Source organism: Dendrobium catenatum, unplaced genomic scaffold (genome assembly GCF_001605985.2).
Source record: "Dendrobium catenatum unplaced genomic scaffold, ASM160598v2 fragScaff_scaffold_621, whole genome shotgun sequence".
NCBI classification, from domain to species: Eukaryota; Viridiplantae; Streptophyta; class Magnoliopsida; order Asparagales; family Orchidaceae; genus Dendrobium; species Dendrobium catenatum.
Genome location: NW_021319083.1, coordinates 32,162,639 through 32,184,953, shown reverse-complemented (window position 1 = coordinate 32,184,953; position 22,315 = coordinate 32,162,639). Strand labels below are relative to the sequence as shown.

At 35.0% G+C, this 22,315-nt stretch overlaps 1 protein-coding gene across 1 annotated transcript; it reads left to right on the top strand.

The window, feature by feature from the left end:
• The first annotated feature begins 8,907 nt into the window (after nucleotides 1-8,907).
• Nucleotides 8,908-11,281, top strand: LOC110099387 (COBRA-like protein 7). The gene has a single exon (XM_028695330.1). The coding sequence runs from the start codon at nucleotides 9,054-9,056 to the stop codon at nucleotides 11,043-11,045; it is 1,992 nt and encodes a 663-aa protein (XP_028551163.1). The 5' UTR covers nucleotides 8,908-9,053; the 3' UTR covers nucleotides 11,046-11,281.
• The last annotated feature ends 11,034 nt before the right edge of the window (nucleotides 11,282-22,315 follow it).

Here is a 22,315-nt window from a genome sequence, read left to right as displayed (position 1 = left end):
CCTCCCTCTTGGTAGCCTTGGGACATTCACTTAGGTTTAACAACCTAATTACAAGACTCAACATAGAAGCCCTTATAAAATCACTTCCATCTTCCCCGGTGTGGTAAAATAGTCAGGACCTTTGACACCAAAGAGAACTTCTTCTTCCTAGAACTTCCCTCAAGACAAGCCTTAAATCCAATGTTACTAAGGTGCAAGCTCGTCGGAGCAACCATGAGGAATCCCCCTCCATACTCCCTTGAAACCCCCTCCAAAGATCTTCTTCCTCTCCAAAACTCCACCCTTTCCTCTCTCCCTTTCAAGCTCTCTCTTCAAGTTCCCTCCAAAAGAATAAAGCTACAATGACTGCCAAAGACACTTACTAAGTGCCTTGTCAAAACATAAATAGAAGAGCTCAAAATGAGCTCATTAATTACAACTTTTCAACTTTATCATCCAGGCCGATATCTATATCATTCTGGCCGAACAGTGTAAATTAAGCCCAATCAGCTAGGTCTATTTGGGACGGTCAGAAGAAATTTGTTCATATTGTCTAGGGCGATAATATATCATCCTGGACAATCAGTATAAATCATGGAATATCATCTTGAACATCTCCCTAAATAAGAGCTGTCTGATGTCCAATCATCTAGAGGATCATCCCGGCCGATCCTGCGATCGTCTAGGATGATGTGATCGTGTAATCAAATCTTAATTACTTTCCTTAAATACCAGATTAATTTAAGAAAAATTGTACTGGATCGGCCAAGCTGATTCCTAAGACAATGCCTAGGATGTTGTCAAAAAATAAGTAATACCTAAATAAATTTGGTGGCTTGTTCTTTCTGATTTAACCCTATCATCGTAGCCGATACAAAATCATCCAAGATGATGTGCTTAACTACTGCTGCCTTAATAAGGATGCTCGAATTAAGGTTTCTATTTTTAAACCGATCATCCGGGTAGATATAAATATCATTCCGGACGATGTTACCAAAAATATTAAATTCTAAAAAATAGTCAAAAAATTCTCCCAAGTTGTGTGCGTGTGCAAGGTTACTTAGCATCAGGAACCACATTATTTATAATAGACTCAAGAATGAAAAAAATATAAACTGACTCAGACTTAATCTACCCAATCTTGAGTTGGCTTGAGTTACACTAGATCTTTTGGACCTGAAAAGTTCGTAGATAAGGCAGCCGTAGAAAATCATGAATATTTGTTATCATCAAAATTCTAATCCATGAAAACATATCCGTAATAATCTCCCCCCTTTTTTATAATGGCAAACATTACTGGTTGAATTTATAAAAATGAAAAGATTTTCTCTTAATCTCCCCTTACTAAAATAAAACTTTAAAAAATAGGGGAAATCAAAATTTTTATTGTTTATAATTTTTGTAAAAAAAGATATAAATACAATAGTCTTTTCTTCCCCTTTGACATTATTAAAAAGAGAAGGGGCACAAAAAACACTTAGAAAAGAAAAAGTTACCATAATTTTTTTTCAAAAACTTAGTAAGGAATAGATTGACACCGCATAATCCAGTAAATGTAAGAAATTTAGAAATTGTTAATGCAAGCTCAAGTTCTTTTAAAGGCTCAAAAACTTTTTAATCCAATATCTAAATTAAGAAATAAATTAGAAAAAGAAACACTAATTTTTTAAAACTCCTTTCATAAAACATATCTAATAGAAGATTAAAGCAAAAATTAGTGAATCAAAAATCATAATTTTCAAGATCAAGTATAAAAAATATTAAAGATTTTCTTAAGCTTTAATTAACACAGAAAAAATAAGTATACTCTTTGTGGGCTCATTTTATGCCGCTTGTTAGTTTTTGGCATACTTTGCGCATCTTTTACTATTTAATACACTTTGTCTATCTTTCTCAATTTAGCGTCATTGCGCGTCATTTGATTTGGCGTTATTTGCCACTTTTTTTTAATTTGGCGTCATTGGCCATTTTTTTTTTAAATATACTACCTTTTAAAATTTTAAAAATAAAAATAAACCCATTCTATTGACATAAGGAACTACTTGATTAAGAAAATTATGAGATAGATTCAACAACTTGCAAAAAATTCCTATACGATAAATAAAATGTAGGGAAATGAAAAAGTTCAGTTTTAAAATTTAATTTAAAATATAATGAAGATTTTAAATCAAAAAGTAGAATAATCTCTTTTAGGAAACATAGATTGAGAGTCAAAATCATGAGTTTCTTTCCTTCAACTATTTTTAGAAAAGTCAACCATAACTTACATAAGAATTTAAGAAAAATAGGAGGTAAATTTTTCATTTTCATTTTTTTTAAGATGGTGATGTGTATGTTGATCAGAGAAAACACTACATAAAAAAATGTAAAGAAAAAAAATTAAAAAAAAAAGAAAAAAGAATGAAAAAGAATAAATCCAAAAAAACACATAAAATACATAAAAATGGACAAAGCACAAAAAAAGCACACGATTAAAGGTTTACACATTATCTTACTCCTAGTCTGATGATTTAGAAGCTAGGTCTGCCTAAGAAAATTTTTGTTTTTCATTATTTATCATTTTTATAATTTGCTTAGCTTTACTCATTTCTTTTATATGAAGAGTTCTCAAATTAGGTCACTAATTTTTCATATGTCTAAGCTTCATATATCCAAAGCAAATAACGTCAGAGAAAATCTTAACATTCTTACCATTTTTACCTTTATTCCACTTTTGTTGATGCTTATACTTTGATGAGCTTTTTAATTTGCTTGATAAGTCATTGCTTTCGTCACCAACTAAGCCACTTTTCTCCAAATTTTTAGCATTTATCACTATCATCTCTCTTTTATCCAAAAGTCTTTGACCCAAATTTTGCTCACAGGCAATGAGTGAGCTAAAAAAATTATCAATAAAATATTCATTCAAATTTTTTTATTCACAAATAATAACAACTTTAGTGTCAAACTTATCAAACAGACAATATACAATTTTATTAACTTTTTCAAATTTTGAAAATTCTTTACCTAAAGCATGCAATGATGTCATAATTTGAATAAACTTAATATACAAGTCTAAGATCATCTCATAAGGTTTCATGCAAAATAGTTCAAAATCGTGTATTAAAATATTTAATCAGGATTACTTGATTTCACTAGTGCCTTCGTATATAGTGTGTAATTTATCCCAATTTTTTTTTTCAGTAGTGTACATGGAAACAAACATAAAGTCTTTAGAATTTAAAGCACATAAAAAACAGTTTAATGATTTAGCATTTAATTAAGCATTGAATTGTTCTTCTCTATTCCATTCATTAAAAGAAATATCAGTTTTAATTCCATCTAAAATATGTGACGATACAGAATAACCAATTAAAATCTTTTGCCACATTTAAAAATTAATTGATTGCAAGAAAGTAGACATGCAAATTTTCCAAAAATCAAAAGTAATATTTTCAAATTAAGATGGTCAGGTGATTGAACAACCTTCTGCAATATTACGATTATAAAGACTAGCCATGGATCAAAATTTTAAAGTTTTCAAAAACTTATTTTTATGAATCCCGCTCTAATACCACTTGAAAGTTCGTTAAGGATGTTAAGCCCTTATGAACTAATCTCAAGGCTAACCAAGATAGAGGTGAATTGGTATTTTAAAACTTCTTTCAATCATAACACAATCACAACCAAGATTCACCCCAAAGAAAACTAAAGTGTGTAAATTAAATACGAAAATAATAAAGAAATGAACACCCCAGATTTTTAGTGGTTCGTTCAAACCTTGACCTACGTCCACTCCTCGGAGGTATCCTCCGAGTATTGCACTAAAATATGTGTCTCTCCTTTAGCCCCCACAGCTAAGCAGAGAAGCCCTTACAAAATCACTTTCACCTTCCCCGGTGTTGCAGAGTAGTCGGGTCCTCTGAGACCAAAGAGATATTCTTCTTCCTAGAACATCCCTCAAGATAAGCCTTGAATCCGATGGTACTAAGGTGCATGCTCGCCAAAGAAACCGTGTGGAATCCACATCCACAGTCCCTTGAAACCCCCTCCAAGGATCTTCTCCCTCTCTCAAACTCCACCCTTTCCTCTCTCTTTCAAGCTCTCTCTTCAAGTTCCCTCTAAAAGAATGAAGCTACAATGGCTGCCAAAGACACTTACTAAGTGCCATGTCAAAACTTAAATAAAAGAGCTCAAAACAAGCTCATTAATTGCAACTTGTCAACTTTATCATCCAGGACGATATCTATATCGTCTTGGGCGATCAGTGTAAATTAAGCCCAATCAGCCATGATGATTTGGGATGATCAGAAGAAATTTGTTCATATCTTCCATGACCATAATATATCATCCTGGCCGATCAGTACAAATTTTTGAATATCATCCTGAACATCGCCCTGAATAAGAGTTGTCCGATGTCCAATCATCCAGAGGATCATCTCGACCGATCCTGCTATCGTCCAGGATGATGTTATCATGTAATCAAATATTAATTACTTTCCTTAAATACCAAATTAATTTAGGAAAATTTGTGTTTGATTGTCCAGTCCAATGCCCGGGATGATGCCTAGGATGATGTCCAAAAATAAGTATTACATAAATAGATCTGGCGACTGATTCTTTTTTATTTTAGCCTATCGTTATGGCTTATACAAAATCGTCTAGGACTATGTGCTTAATGACTACTGCCTTAATAAGGATGCCCTAACTAGGATTTCTATTTTTGAACCGATCATCTAGGCCGATATAAATATCATCTTGGACGATGTTACCAAAAATAGTAAACTCTAGAATACAATCAGAAATTCTCCCAAGGTGTGTGTGTGCAAGGTTACTTAGCATCAGAAACCACATTGTTTATAATAGACTTAAAAAGGAGAAAAAAATATAAACTCACTCTGACTTAATCTACCCAATCTTGAGCTGGCTTAAGTTGCACTCGATCTTGTTGACCTGAAAAGTTAGTAGGCAAGATAGCCGTAGAAAATCATGAATGTTTGCTATCATCAAAATTCTAATCCATGAAAACAGATCTGCAACACTACATGCCATAAGAAAAATATCTAACATCAGGAAAATGATTTACTAATCTATTCAGGTTATATTGCCTCTTCCTAGGTCTTAGCTTTAAATCAAGTGTTGGTATTTTTCTATTTCTCTCAAGTGCATTCAATTCAGCTTTAAACCTCAAGTTAGGACTTTATAAAACAACATTATCAACATTCAAATAGTGCTCCCTATACTCAGATTCTTTAATATAAGTTTTAAAATCATATTGAAGTTAGATTTATGATGCTTTTAAAGAATCATGCTCAACAGCCAACTCAAAATGCTTTTTATTCAATTCATCAGACTCATGAAGTAATAACATGTGATTGCTTTTAATTTGAGTGTGATCTTTACTTAAGATTTCATACTCTTTTTACAAATTTAAAAATTCCAATTTCAGACTAGCATGAGTTTTCTTAAATTTTCTATTTGATGCATGAATATTCTCACGAACTTCAAGTAATTAATCGTAGGTTGGTTCACATACCTCTTCTTGATCAGACTAACCAAGATGATCACCCATCAAGCACAATTTTATTGTCCCTCTTTAACTTTAGTCTCAGATAAGTCAAATGAAGAATTCACCTAGAAAGCCTTTTGAAACCGCTTCTTGTCATTATCTTTTATGAACTTGTGTTTCTCCTCATCCTTCTTCTTGCTTGGGTGATCCTTAAGTATAGGACAATCAGCTTTGACATGTTCAAGCTTCATGCATTCAAAACAAACAACATAAGAAGAACTTTTATTATTTTTGCTGCCCTTACCTTTTTTTTATTTCTAATGGTACTTATACTTCTTCCTTAGAAAGTTTTTAAATTGTCTCGTGATTAAGGCAACATCACACTTTCAGACCCAGAAGAATCAGTGTCCATGTTATTAGCCTTCAACGCCACAATTTTCTCCTTCATTTGCTCACCTGCATCATATTATCTTTGGTTCACTCCATGCTCGTAAGCAATGAATGATCCAAGTAAGTTATCAATAGAATAAGTATTCAAATCTTTGGATTCAATAATTATAATAATCTTAGCATCAAAGGAAGAAGGCAAACATCTCAAAATTTTATTCACTCTTTTATAGTTAATTAGTTCTCTTCCTAAAGCATGCAATGAGGTGACAATTTGTATAAACCTAGTATACATGTCAGAAATTGATCCAGTAAGTTTCATACAAAAAAGCTTATAGTCATGCAATAAAATATTCAACCTAAATTATTTAACTTCATTGGTTCCTTCATAAGTAATACACAATCTATCTCAAATTTCTTTACCAGTTGCACAAGTTGAAACACATATATAATCTTTATATTTCAAAGCATAGAAAAAATAGTTCAAGCATTTTGCATTCAGTTGAGTTAAATCCCTATCATCAAGAATATATTAAGTAAAAGAAAGTACAGTAGTAATGCCTTTAGTTTTATGAGTTGGAGGTGTATAACCATCCTTAATAAGCATCCACATGCGATAGTCAATCGATTGTGCGAGTTTTCCAAAAATCAAAAGAAATATTGTCAAACCGATGTGGTCGTGTAATAAAATAACCTTCTGTAGTATTATGATTACCAAAGTTAGCCATTGATCAAAATTCAAAAGTTTTAAAAATTTTATTTTATGAATCCCGCTTTGATACTACTTGAAAGTTTGATAGGGATGTTAAGCCTTTATGAACTAACCCAAGGCTAACCAAGAGGGGGGTGAATTGATATTTTAAAAAATTTCTCAATCAAACACAAACTAAAACCAAACCAAAATTCACCACAAAGAAAATCAAAGTGTGGAAATTAAATGTGAAAAAAGTAATAAACAACATAGAAATTTATACTGGTTCGATCAACTTGACCTACGTCCACTCCCCGGAGGTGTCCTCTGAGTATTGCACTAACTCAATCTCTCTCCTTTTTCCCCCACAGCAAGGAGGAGAAGCCTATACAAACCTCCTTTCCACCGACACTGGTGACGTAGAGAATCGACTCCTTTTACTTCCTCCTGAAGCAGGTATAGAACCCGACTCCTTTTACTTCCTACTGAAGCAGACAAAAAACCTTGATCAATTGCTAAAGTAGACATCTCTCGAACCTCCAAGGACTAGGGACAATGATTGGAGATGACGACTTGGATCCTTGCTTGGAGCAACCTTTGTGAAATCCCTCTCAAACTCCCCTTCACAAGATCCCCTCTCTCTCTCTCTCTCTCTCTCTCTCCATTTCTCTCCCTCTCCTCTAGGCTCTCTCAAGCCAAGACAGCAGTAAAAGATACTCTATTGGATAAAATAAGAGGTCTTATATAGAAGAGCGCCATAATAGCTCTTAATTGCAACAAACTGACTTTATCATTTAGGATGATATAAATATCATTTTGTACGATCAGTACAAATTTAGCTCAATCAGCTAGGATTATTTGGAACGATCACTGGGTTTTTTGTTCATATCGTCTAGGATGATAGGCTATCGTCCTGTACGATTAATACAAGTTATTGAATATCGACCAGACCATCGTCCTGAATGGATGTCTTGACGATGTAAAAATAACTTGATCGTACAGGCCGATCTCACGATCGTCTAGGACGATTAGTTTAATTCAGTACAAATCATCTACAGCATCACCATGAATAGAATCAGGTCGATGTTTGATTATCCATGAATAACTAAGGTTTGTAATTGATCGTCCAGGACGATATGATCGAGCAATCAAATCTTAATTGCTTTTCATTTTTACCAGATTAATTTAGGCATAATTATACTACATCGTCCTGGATGATGTCCAAAAATAACAAATTCCTAAATAGATCTAACGGTTAATTTTTTTCTTATTTGAGTATATCGTCCCGGCAGATACTAATATCATACATGACGATTCTCTTAATTGTGGCTGCCTTAACCAGGATGCCCTAATTAGGGCTTCTATTTTTAATTGATCATCCAGGACGATTTTTGGATCATCCCGGATGATGTGATCGAAAATAGAAAATTCTAAAACAGTCAGAAATTTTCCCCCAAGTGTGTGTGCAAGGATAATTAGCATCATGACCCACATTGTTACAAAGGACTCAAGAAAGGGTACAATACACATGTAGTACATTACAAACTGACACAGTCATAATGTATCCAATTTTGAGCTGGTTCAATTGTAGTTAGATCTTGTTGATCTGAAACGTTAGTAGGCAAGGCAGTTGTAGAAAAACAGAAGTGTTTTCTATCATAAAAATTATATTCCCTGAAAACAGATTCGCAACAACGCCATCCTTCTAACCTCCATTGTCAGACAACAGTTCTTTCAACCTCAGTCGCTCGCTGACTACGATCCTTCCGACTTACGTCGCCAACCAACGATAGTCCTTCCAACCAAACAAATACATCAACAGTGATTCTTTTTATTCACATCATATAATATACTTTATAAGATGTACACCAACCTAAGACATCCCCCCCCCCCAAAGGACAGGGCCCTCATATTTGTAATCCTTTTTTTTTTTTTTTTTTCCCCTTTCTGCAAACTACTAGTGGATTCATTTAAACTGGGCTAGGCCTCGTGGTTTTTCCCGTTTTTTTTGGATTTTTCACGTAAAAATCTTGTTGTCTCTAGTGAATGTCGTACACTCTCTTTTTATCTATATGTGTGCTGGATCTTTGTATAACGCTAAGACATTAAACATTATTTTTCTTTATCGCCGTGAATACTCTATGATGCAACAAATATATTTTTATTTAAATTAAATATGAAAATGTACTATAAAAAAATAATTAAAATAAAAGAGTTGTGTTGAAATTAATTTAAATGAGCATGATAATAAATTTTTTCATTATTGTGAAATTTATCATTTTATAACAGCTATTATAAAAAAATTTAAAACCCCAATGTCAAATTCAAACTCTAGGAAGAGCAAACCTTTAGACAAAAGACCTACTCTCTGCTTGCAAAAATCAAAAAGAGAAAAAAACACTCTTCAACGATCCAAATTCTACCTGCCAGCTTCCTCTCAGCTGTTCTTCTTCTCAAACGCGCTTTTACTTCTTCATACCCCGTTATCCCACCCTCTCTCTCTCTCTCATGGCCAACCCAATGCTATTGCTCCTCTTACTGATCTCCGTAGCAAACTTCCTCCGACCATCTACCTCACAGAGTTTGCCGGCGGCGCAACCATCTAACTTAACGACCTGTAACGGCATCTTCATCAACTACCTGTTCGAGAACCGGCAAAAGATCCATCCTTTCGTTTCCGAACCCACCAAGCAACCCTATTCTTTCGGCGCCAACGTCACCCTGCTCAACTCAGGTACCATCGTTCTCAAAGCCTGGACCCTCGTCATCGGCTTCTCCCACCTTGAGATCCTCGTTTCCATCTCAAACGCCGTCCTTGCGGACGGCTCCGCTCTCCCCTTCCAGTCCGATCCCAAAACTCCCGTGGAGTTCTCCGGCTTTCCCAACCCCGATCTCAAAACCCCCATCGCCACAGCAGGAGACCTCTCCCAGATCCAGACCTCCGTCTCCATCATCGGAACCCAGTTTGGTGTTTCTAACCCAGCCATCCCCCTTCCTTCCACTCTGTCTCTGTCCGACCCTGCCTGGACTTGTCCTCCTGCAGCCATCGACCGTTCCAATAGATCCATCTCCACTTGTTGTGTGCAGAATCTTGATCCTAGCACTAACTCCACCTTGAACGACAACTCCACTCTCGCTGACGAAAACTTCCTTCCTCGCCGCGCCGGCGACCTCTCCATTACTTACGACGTCATCCAGGCCTTTCCTTCGAGCTACCTCGCGCTCGTCACGATCGAAAACGAAAGCCCCCTTGGCCGCCTCGACAACTGGCGGCTTTCCTGGGAGTGGATGCGCGGTGAGTTCATAAACTCCATCAGAGGCGCTTACACATCTTTAGTTTCGTCCTCCGACTGTATTTTCGGGAAGCAGGGTGAGTTTTACAAAGATCTAGATTTCTCCAAGGTCGTAAATTGTCAGAAGATACCAACAATATTAGATCTCCCCTCTTCAATGGCTAATGACAATGATCTTGGCAAGATCCCCTCTTGCTGCCGGAACGGCACCATCCTTCCGAAATCTATGGACGCCTCCCAGTCTGCCTCTGCTTTTCAACTCCAGGTATACAAAATGCCGCCGGACGACAACCGCACCATTTTGAACCCTCCACAAAACTGGCATATCACCGGTGTGACACTGAACCCCGATTACACCTGCGGCGCACCAATCCGCGTCGCGCCTAGCAAATTCCCTGACCCCAGCGGCCTCCAGTCCAACTCCTCGGCCATTGCATCATGGCAAGTGATTTGTAACATTTCTCAGCCAAAAAACTCCAAGCCCAAGTGCTGCGTCTCCTTCTCTGCTTATTATAACGACTCCGCCGTCCCTTGCAAAACCTGCGCCTGCGGCTGCCCGGCCTCAAGCTTATCTCGCACTTGTAATGCCACGGCCCCCGCTCTTCTCCTCCCTCCCGACGCCCTCCTCGTTCCCTTCGATAACCGTAGCGCAAAGGCGTTGGCTTGGGCTGAGATCAAACACTTGGCCGTTCCTAAACCCATGCCCTGCGGCGATTTCTGCGGCGTGAGCGTTAATTGGCATATCAATACTGACTACGGGAAGGGGTGGACGGCGAGGGTAACTCTGTTCAATTGGGATGATGTGAGCTTGGCCAACTGGTTTATGGCCGTCGAGATGCCCAAAGCTTACGATGGATTTGAGGCTATGTATTCGTTCAACGCGACGGCGATAGGGAAGGATACAATCTTCATGCAGGGGCTACCGGGATTGAATTATTTGATGGGAGAAGTGGATGGATCAAATCCAGCGAGTGACCCGAGAGTGCCAGGCAAGCAGCAGTCTGTGATCTCGTTCACCAAATCGAAAACTCCGGGGATTAATGTGCCTTCTGGAGATGGATATCCTTCAAAGGTATTCTTTAATGGAGAAGAGTGCTCGTTGCCGGACATGATTCCGACGGGCGGTGCTTCGAGGATTGGGGGTGAAGGCAGAGTTTCCATGGTTTTGATTTTACTTGCTACTGTTTTTGTTCTATTTGGGCAATAGGTCGAACGGTTTGGTTGCAATGCCTATTCTTTGGTTCTTTTGGTGCTGAAAGGCTGTCACAGAGCTCAGAAAGGGAGGAATGAAGCAAACTGTAGCGAGTATGAAAGTCAACATTCTGTGTTAAATGGGCACATAGTGTTCTTATTCATTGATGTTGATCTGCTACTTCTTTGTTCCAAAAATTAATGGTTTTTGTCCTGGAGAAACTTATGATGGCATACAGTTTTCATATTTCAGTTATTAGGGAATTTGTTATGCTATTTTCTTTTATGAACTCTTGACTGAGATCCAACTTCTTTATGCCAATTTCTCTACTTGTGTAATATCAAGATAGAACTGACAACGTCCTTCAACGTCTATTTTATATTTTGAATTACGGTTCTTTAAAAGGTTTTGACAATAGGATTATCATAAATAGAGTTCAGATCGGGTTTGGCTTTTAACTTAAATTTTTTTTAGATTAATTGGATTTAAATTAGCGGCTGTTTGTTTTGAAGTAAAAAAAGAATATATAATATTTTAAATGCAGCAGATATAAAAGTAGTGATAATTGGTCTGAAAGTAATATTTATGTTATTTGAAATTCATTTTCCAGTTCAATTTTGATATTTTATTCATTTTTAAATGTAATATAAATTTTCTTTAATTATCACCGCGTCTATAATTATGGACGCAAGCCATCCACTTTACTTTGTGATGTGTCACCAAAAATCATCTAAATTGGATGTGAATTTCAAGGCATATTATTGTTGGAAACTTTCATAATTAAATTTGTGCCCATCCAAATTTTTATTTTAGTAAATTTATAGTCAAATTCAATGTCTCGATGAGACAAACCCAATGATATGAATGTCAATTAGCTACACAACTTGAATATTCGACCCAAGCCTAACCCAAAAATATGGATTCGAATCAACCCATTAAAGAAATGAGTTGGGTTTGAGCCATATTTTTGGACTTGTTTATAATTCGTGTCAGGTTTGGGTCGACCCAATAACTCAGGATCAACTTAATTTGACTCGTGCCTAACCCCCTTCCCGTTGATAACACACCCCGTGCAGCTCATGCAACACAAGCACACAACTTGCCCCGCATCGCGCCAAGCTCACTCAAATTACCGCCCTACGCATAGTTCACTTGCCTTGCTTTACTAGTCCAAGCCCGCATGCATGATTGCAACCCAAACTGGTGAGGGTGCAGGTGTGAGCGGCCTGGCAGGACCACGCAAAAGCGAGGGTAAGGGAAACCGAGTGGGCGAGCGCGCGGTTGTCGGGTCAATAATATTATATTTTATGTATTAATTTGTTAGTGAAAACATATTTTCTTAATTGTGTTTGTGCAAGAAATTGACAAAATTTTCAAATATGGTACATCGTCGTAGTGTCGGATACAATACTACTATGGCACCATTATTGATGTTGTCGAAGCCTCCAAATATGGACATGGTGGCGCCTAGTCTCTATTTGTCAATGCTACAACATCGGAGGAACCAGTGCTGCAAGCCCAAACTCTATTTGCACAACACCGCATTGCCAAATTTCAGTGCCGTCAAGTCAAGGGGAGTGTGAAGTGGAAGCTGCAGCTTTCAACTTTTAGCAATGTCATGGCGCTGAAATTGTAATCAATCAAGCCACCATATGTCAGCAAAGTGATGCGTCAATTTGCTAAATGGTGTATTAATGTGAGCAAGCGTCACGGTAGAGGAAATTTTTTAGGGATGCGACGTTAGTTCATTTTATAGGTGCCGCGGCATAAGTGTCTTGTGCGTCGCAGCGCCAGAATTCATTTTCTGTGTTTTTTTTATAAATAGTCCATTTGTATTGTTAGTAGATGAGTTCAGTCACCTGCTTAAATTCAATCTTTAAAATGCCTCTCTAGTTTTTCCTCATAAGTGACAACTAAAAGAATTCAAAGAAGTACTAATTGGGTCAGATGAATTATACTCGGGTCAATTCTTAGTTCAACCTAAACCCTACCAACCTACCATTTTTTCCCTACGCAATGACAGTTGAATCGATTCAATTCAAGACCAAATGGGAATAAATCAATGGCTTTAAGCATATTTAGGAGCTTTAAAATATTAATTAGGAGGCCACATTATATCTAAATATAGTCAAATAAAGCAGCTCGATAAAATGAATCCAACAAGCATAAGATCGCTTGATTTTGACATCATTAAGGTGTATAAATATTAATGAAATAATCTATGATCAAGAGAATCAATATAGATCATTTGATGGAGTACTCCATATTTATTATAGATTTTCTTATTATTTATTAGGCATGGGTTTGGTTTCATATAAAACTAAAAAGATAAACTCTTCATCTCTCTATTATCATTAATATGCACTTTGTATTATTCTTTCATCCAACCAAATGGCAATTTAATCAATCAAAGTTGGTTTGAAGTTAATAATGCATATAACATATGTTATTTATCAATATTTTAAAATCGGATCAAACCAATATAGGCAAAAATTGTCGGTTCAATAGGCAAATCGCTGAACCAGTCACAACTCTGTTAAACTAACCAATTAAACTTTCAATTATTTGAATAATTAAATAAATTATTTTAAAATATTAAGAATAATTTATTAAGTAATATTTCTAATTTAATTTTTAATTTAAAATGCTTGGTTTTAAATTAAAAATATATAACTAAGCTTTTTCCAAGATTCATCACTTTATATGAGGCATAACTCCATTTTAACTCAAAAGTCAATATAAAGTAAAAGCATTATCAAGAGAAAGTTCCCCAAATGATGTGGGACTATAAAAGTTAAAGTTCTTACTTTTTAATACTTAAGTTTACAACCCACACTATATATTTTAAAATAAAATTTTATGAATATAATATACTTTTTTAATTAATAATATAAATAAATAAATATTTTAATTTATTCATATGTACTATAAAAATTAATTTATTTATTTATAATATAATCTATCTAATCTCAATAATTTTATAAAATTATAAATATATATGAATTTAAATAAATTTATAAGTGGTAATTGATCATTAAATATGTAACATAAATTAATAATAATTTATATTAAAACTTATAATTGACATATAAGTTATTTTAATTAAATGGTCAAGTTCAAAGTAAAATATATTATATTTCAATACATAAGATTTTTAGTAGTGTGAATTCAATTTATTTTTTCATAAAAAATCTTATATTATTTTATTTTTTGTATTAAAATATTATTTATTACATACATCTCGCTTTACTCAGTTCAACCGGTCGAACCGTGTAACCTCATCCGTCTACCAGTTCAATGTATCTGGTCCAAATTCACGGTTAATTATACCACAATATTTTGGGTATTGTTAAAATTTACTAGAAAATTAGCTACATATACAAAGAGTTTTTATATGATTATTTATTTTATTGTAGAAGTTATATTACTGTGCTAATATAGTGATATTCTATCTTCTATTAATATTAAAAATTTTTTGTTGATTTTGACAATTTGAAGCAAGCCATTAGAAGAGTGGGGAACAATGACTGATCTCTAAACATTATAATGGAGATTTTTGAGGAAAAAATTGTTATATCAGGTTGATTTGCCGTACTCCCATACCGAACTATTTCGAGTCCTCGGTAGAGAACGTATTAGTTTTTAGACATCTTGCTTAACTATGAGAAGAAGATCTAAACACCAAATAAATAAAAGAGTTGGTATAGTGTTTATATACAGAGGAACAAATATAATTTTAGACGTGAAAACCAACCTTGTAAAAGAAGGAAAGGAAATCACGAGGGTCTAGAACTTACTTATTTGAAGAATCCACTAGTGCTATTTCAAATTTGATTACAAATTTAAGGCCCTTAGGAGTGTAAGGTCTTGGTCGAATAGATAGCAAATATACATCAATAGGAGTTGCAATTATATGGGAGAATGGGAAAGTAGAATTTCATCTTATCAGTAGTTTTTATAGTTAATTAGGTACGGACAAATATGACTCATTAAGTCAACGAGAGATGTGTAAGTCCAAAGATAGATTAGTAGATGACGAGTTTCGGAAAGCATCATATTCCCTAGACAAGGCTTAAAAGGATCGCAATAAACGTGGAAGAAGGAATGGAGTTAGGGTTGGTGCACACTTTCACCGGATCGATGGTGGATACTGACCTAAAGATAATGTTATATATTATTAAATAATATTATAAATAAGACACATTATCCTAATATAATATAAACAAATTGAAATAAAAAAAAATAATAATACTTTTACTATATAATAGTAAATGTTAGGCAAATTAAATATCAGCAATATTTAATATTTCTAAAGAAAATCACTCTTATATAGGCTAGCAATTAGAAGATTTTTTAAAAATAATACAATTAAATCTACTAATTTCATAGTAATTTTATTTACTAATTTAATATATTTAATAATTTAACGTAATTCAGTATATCATTAACATAATCTTCTAACTATTAATTTGTTTATTAAAATACTAATTAATTAAGAATTATTCAACTTAGAACCGAAAAAAAAAAGTGACCTAAGCTTTTAAGAAAAAAAAAACCTTGTCCACGCCCTATGTTTTAAACCCTCTCCATGTTTCCCTGCCAAAGATTTATTCCAATCATAAGAAAAAAAAAACTTTAGTCCACATCGTGAAAGAGGTAAAGATTATTTTGCTTATATTAATATATAAGACCTTTTGAAAATAAGTAAGTTATGTATTGTGTTGTATGCTCTATCCCAGTGTGTATTGAGTTATACTTCTATACTAAATATTTTATATATAATACAAATTATTTTTTTGATTTAATAGATAATTAATGACTCATATTTGCCCCCATGTTGCATCCCCGCCCCTACCTCCACCAAATCCGGCGAAGATGCTGCACAGCCGCCGTCGGTCAAGAAGCTGACGCGAAAACGGTTATGAGAAATCGGAGCCGATTTTCCGGTTGAACGGTCGAACCGGCAGTTCGAACGGTCCGAGACCAGTCCGACGCGAAAATGGTTCTCAAGCGAACTGAAACCGGCCGGGCAGCCGGTTCGCGGTTCAACCGGTTGAACCGGCCGGTCCGGTCCGGTTTTAAAAGCCTTGGTCTGGAGATAGTGGTCATAAGGACTATAGTCAACAGGCCATGGTGGTCAGAATTTGCTATGGTTGTTGGAATAACTGTAGTCCATGAACGATAGAGGTCGGGAGGACCATAATCGACGAGAGACAAAGCTCGACAGGATAATAATTGACAATAAATCTCTTTGATTTGTTAGTACACACTGTTGCGTATCTAATTTCAAGAAATATAATTTTAATAATAGCAAACACTTATATTTCTCTATGACTGGCTTGCCTACTAACATTTCAGGTCCACAAAATCAAACTACAAGTTGAACCAGCTTAAGATTGGGTAGATTAGGACTGAGTTAGTTTTTAATGTATGAATTTATATCTTTTACCTTTTCTTGAGTCCATTATAATATTATGGATCTTGATACTAAGTAACCTTACACAGACACACTTGAGGTAAATTTTCTGACTATTTTAGAGTTTTTTATTTTTATTCACATCATCCGGGATAATCCAAAAATCAGCCTGGATGATTAGTTAAAAATATAAACCCTAATTATGGCATACTAGTTAAGGAAACCATCATTAAGTGTATCGTCCTAGATGATATTCATATTGGCCTTAATGATAAGCTCAAATCTGAAAGAATCAACCGCTAGATCTACTTAGGTATCTTTTATTTTTGGAAATCATCCAGGATATCATCCTGGATGATACAATATAATTATGCAAGGACGATCAGTTCACAAACCTTAATTGTTCCTAGATAATCAAACATTAGCCTGCTTCTATTTAGAGAAATGCTTTGGATGATATGTATTGAATTGAACTAATCATCCGAGACGATCGTAAGATTAGTCTGGATGATCAAATTATTTTTATATCATCCAGACATTCATTCAAGGCAATGTTCTGGATGATATTCAATGACTTGTATTAATCGAACAGGATAATATCCTATTGGTCTAGATGATATGTAAAAAATCCTTATGATCACCAGAAATCATCTTGGCTGATTGAGCTAAATTTGTACTAATCATACAGGATAATATTTAGATCGTCCTCAGCAATAAAGTCGATTTATTGTAATTAAGAACTATTCCAAATCTCTTATATATAAGACCTCTTGTTCTACCCATGAGAGTACCTTTAGCTGCTATTTTGACCTAAGAGAGCCAAGAGGAAAGGGAGAGCAAGGGAGAGAGAGAGAATCTTGTGAGGTGGGGTTTGTGAGGGATTTCATAAAGGTTGCTCCAAGCAAGGATTCATCATCATCTTCTCCAGTCATCATCCCTAGTTCCTTGGGGGCTCTAGAGAGATCTACTTTAGCATCTAATCGAGATTCTCTAGCTGCTTCAAGAGGAGACAAAAGGAGTTGGGTTCTCTTCCTGCTTCTAGAGGAAGCAGAAGGAGTTGGGTTCTCTGCCTCACCGGGGTCGGTGGAAAGGAGGTTTGTAAAAGTTTCTCCGCCTTTCTGTGGGGAAAAAAAAGAGAGATACTGTTTAGTGCAATACTCGAAGAAGATGCTCCGGGGAGTGGATGTAGGTCAAGTTGATCGAACCACTATAAATTTCTATGTTCTTTATTACTACTTCCGTAATTAATTTTCATACTTTGATTTCTTTGTGGTGAACTTTGGTTTTAGTCTGTACTTTGTTAAGAAGTTGCTATTTGCATGTTTTACATTCTTGCAACTTGTATAGTTTTGATGATTTCAAATATTATTATTTTATGTGTAGTTATCTCCTAACACTTTTTTTTGGAAGAGTTGTTTTTGCTCTTGTGTGTACTAACATTTCAGGAAAATCAAACTCCAGACTATGAAGACTTCAAATCAAATTCAGCATGAGATACTTTGTGTATTTAAAACTTGTATTTTTATTTAAATTAAGTTTGAGAGGGAGTGATTGTAATTGAGTGAATACACACACACTTTAGGAGATCTTGAAAATTTTGTACTGATCGTACGGGACGAACATAGTTCGTACGGGATGATCAGGTCAGTTATCTCCTCGTAAGAGCAATGGAATGAACAGGAATTGAAGAAAATTTTTCTAAGTCCTGATCGTCCAGGAGGAAGTGTATTCATCCCAGGATGAAATGTTCTCTGAAAAATTTTCATTCAGAGAAGTGTATTCGTTCCAGGACGAGTTGCTCTCTGGAGTATTTTTGTCTAAGACGAAGTGTATTCATCTCGGGACAAAATCTCCTCTAGAGAATTTTCGTTCAAACGAAATTTATAATTATGCCAGGATGAGTTGCTCTCTTGAAAAATTTCGTCTAGACCAACCCATATTCATCCCAAGATGAAGTGAACCGGCTTTGAAATTTTAGTGACGTTCTGTAGTTTTTGAGAACCGACTTATGGAATAATCGTTCTTACCGGACGAACTTAGTTTGTATGGGACGATGTGTGTGTACGAAGTCATTTTGGACCCATATATATTAGGTTCATTTCCAAAGCATTTAAGTAAAATCATTTAGGACGATCCACGATCGTACGGGACGATCCAATGCGTATTGACTTGAAATTTTGTAGTTGTTTGGATGGTTATTTGTGTCTTTCCTATAAATAGTTCAAACTAAACTGCCACTTAATCTTTTTTCCTACTGATCTTCTTGACAATTGAAAGAAGAGTCAAGGAGAGAGTGTGAGAGAGTGTTTGAAGGAGATTTCTTGCCATTAGAGCATGAAGGTTTCACTTGGTACTCAAAGGTAAGAGTCTTTACTCTTGGTTTGTGATAAATTCACTCTTTTCTCTCTTTGTTCTAAATTTCTTATGAAGAAGATCTGTCAAGGAGATCCGGGTCTCTGCCGACACTTGAAGAGTGTGAACAGCCGAGGGTTCTCTGCGTACACTAGTACAGTGTGAAAGGATGAAGGGTTCTCTGCCCACACTAGGAGAGTGTGAAAGGACAAAGGGTTCTCTGCCCACACAGGAGAGTGTAAAAGGACGATGGTTCTCTACCAATATTGGGGATAGTGTAAAAGTACGACGGTTCTCTGCCAACACTGGGGATAGTGTAAAAAGACGATTGTTCTCTACCGTACCGAGTAGTGGTAGAAAGAGTGTTTTTAAAGACTTCTCCACCTTGTTGTGGGTGCAAAAGGAGAGTCACTAGTAGTATTAGTGCAATACTCGGAGGGTGCGTCCGGAGAGTAGATGTAGGTCTGGTTTTGACCGAACCACTATAAATCTGGTGTCTTTATTTTTTTTGCTGCTTTTTATTTTTGTGTTTTTACTTTTAAAACTGTGGTTGAAAAAAATTTTCTAGAAAAATTCACTAAAGTTTATATTTTCATTTCCTAATTTAAAAAGAGGGTTAAATTTTTTAATTACCAATTCACCCTCCTCTTGGTTAGCCGTGGGACATAAGCTTAGGTTTAACAACCTAATTCATAGTGAACGAGTTTCAACAAGTTGTATCAGAGCTTGTTTTATAATCATAAGTTTAGATTACTTTTTGATTAACGTAGATGGCTACATTTGGAAACCGAAATACACTCGAGGGTTACTCTATAACTAGACCTCCATTGTTCGACAATATACTTTTTGATTTTTGGAAAACACGCATGTCTACATTTTTACAGTCACTTTATTATCGTATGTGGAACTTAGTTCAAGAAGGGTTTACAAACCAACTAGACTAGTTGATGGAGTTAGAGTTTAAACACCTTTTGCAGAATGGATAGTAGAAGAACGTGACTTAGCAATAATTAAATGCTGATTGCTTGAATTGTTTCTTTTGTGGTTTAAAATCAGAAGACTACATGTGGGTTTCCACTTGCAAAAGTTGGAAGGACATATGGGATAGACTTTGTATAACTTATGAGGGGACTAATGAGATTAAGGAATTTATACTTAATATCTTATTGCATGATTATAAACTATTTCACATGAAACCAAATAAATCCATTTTTGATATGTACACAAGATTCACACAAATAGTCACCTCTTTGCATGCACTGGGTAGGGAACTAACGAATGCTGAAATGATTAATAAGATTTTTTGTTGTTTGCCTACTGCATATGATGTTAAAATTACTACAATTATAGAGTAAAGATCTAAACATTTACTCTATTTACAATCTTCTTAGTTCGTTAATTGCTTACGAGCAAGGAGTTACAAAAAAAGATTGATGCAGGTGAACCACGAAGGGAGAAGAATATAACACTAAAAGTGGAAGAGTCTGAGAGTGAACACTCACAACCTGAGGATGAAGACGACATTGTATTGATGACTAGACAATTCAGAAACTTTTTGAAGAGCAAGCATAACAGACACCAGCATTAGAATAGAGGTAAATTTAATAGAAATGCCAATGCTTCAAATGATGAGATTTGCTATGAGTGCAAGAAACCTGGTCATATCAAGACTGACTGCTCAAAACTAAAAGCCACTCCTAGCAAGGAGAAGGTAGAGGATAAACCAATTATAAAGAAGGGCAAGAAGAAGTTTCAAAGAGCTTTCTAGGCCAACTCAGCTTCAGATTCATCAGAGACTGAGGAGGAAGAGGAAGTCAATAATCTGTAATTAATGGCCGATAGTCTTGATCAGTCAGATCAAGAAGAGGTATGTGACTTAACCTATGACGAACTTTTTGAAGTTTCTGAACACATGCATGATGTATATAGGAAAATGAAGAAAATGTATGGTAGTCTAAGTTTAGAGTTTGAAGAATTACAAAAGGAACATGAAATCATTAGAAAAGATCATGCTTTAACTGATGACAACCACATGAAATTACATGATGAGTTTGATGACTTGAATAAAAAACATGAAAATTTAAATCATCCTATGTAGAACTTGAATTTTTTTTTTTTAAAATTTAAAGGATGAATCATAGAGCAAGATTTATAGATCAAATTATACAAATCAAATTTTGGAAGATATGAATTTATTTTATAAGTTAACAATAAAAGCTCTCGAGGATAATATGATACCCCATAAATTTGAATATTTTACTAATCTTATTCTGTATCCTAAATTTATACAATCCCTAAATAGACAGATGAATGTTTGAAGACTTAGGAATCCATTTTCAAAAGTCAAATGTAATAATTGTGGATTGTTTGGACATATAGCTCACACATGTACTTTGAAGATGAAAACTTATTTGGTGTGGAGACCTAAGATGCATAAACTTAGACATATCATACATGCATCTGATTATAAATTGCCAAAAGGAAAACCCAAACTTAGGTCTAACATTTGATAATTTTGCATGGTCGCTTTAACACAAGACCTCGTGAGAGCATATGGTACCTGGACAACGGATGCTTAAAGCTTATGACTGGAGATACTGCATAATTCATATCGCTGGAAGCCAGGAGTGGAGGCAATGTTACACTTGGAGATAACACCACAAGGAAGGTGGTTGGATCAGGTATGATTAAAAATCTTAATAAATTTTACATTGAGAATGTGTTATTAGAAGAAGGCTTAAAACATAACCTGTTAAGTATAAGTCAGCTATGTGATAAAGGATATTATGTGAAATTTTTTCCTACTAACTGTATATTAAGCCTAAATGGTAAAAATGTTTTGAATGAAAAAAAATAAATAATGTTTATATGCTAGACTTGAATTATATTCAATCTCATACTGTTTTTTCTTTGAAAATTGTATTTGATGAGTCATGGCTTTGGCATAGGAGACTTTATCCTTCTAGCATGAAAGACCTTAGGAGGATTACCCAAAAGAACTTAATGAGAGATATACCAAAACTAGACTTTACTAAAGACCACCTTTGTGATGCATGCCAATTAGGAGAGCAAGTGAAGTCCTCTTTTCAGTCCAATAAGGATCTTATAACTAGTAAACCATTGGAGATTTTTCATATGGATCTTTTTGGACTAGTTGGAACTATGAGTCTAGGAGGAAAGGTATACAGATTTGTGTTTGTGGATGATTACTCAAGATTCACATAGGTTAGATTTCTATTTCATAAGAGTGAATCATTTGAGGAATTTAGAAATTTTTTGATTTGGATTCAAAGAAAACTTGGGTGTAAAATTATTTCTATACAAAGTGATCATGGAGGAGAATTTGAAAATGAGAGATTTGAGAAATTTTGTAAGGAGAAAGGAATTGATCACAACTTTTCTACACCTAGAACCTCTCAGCAGAATGGGGTAGTCGAAAGAAAAAATAGAACATTAATAGAAGTCTCCCGAGCAATGTTGACAGAATACTCAATTCCAAAATATTTTTGGGCTGAGG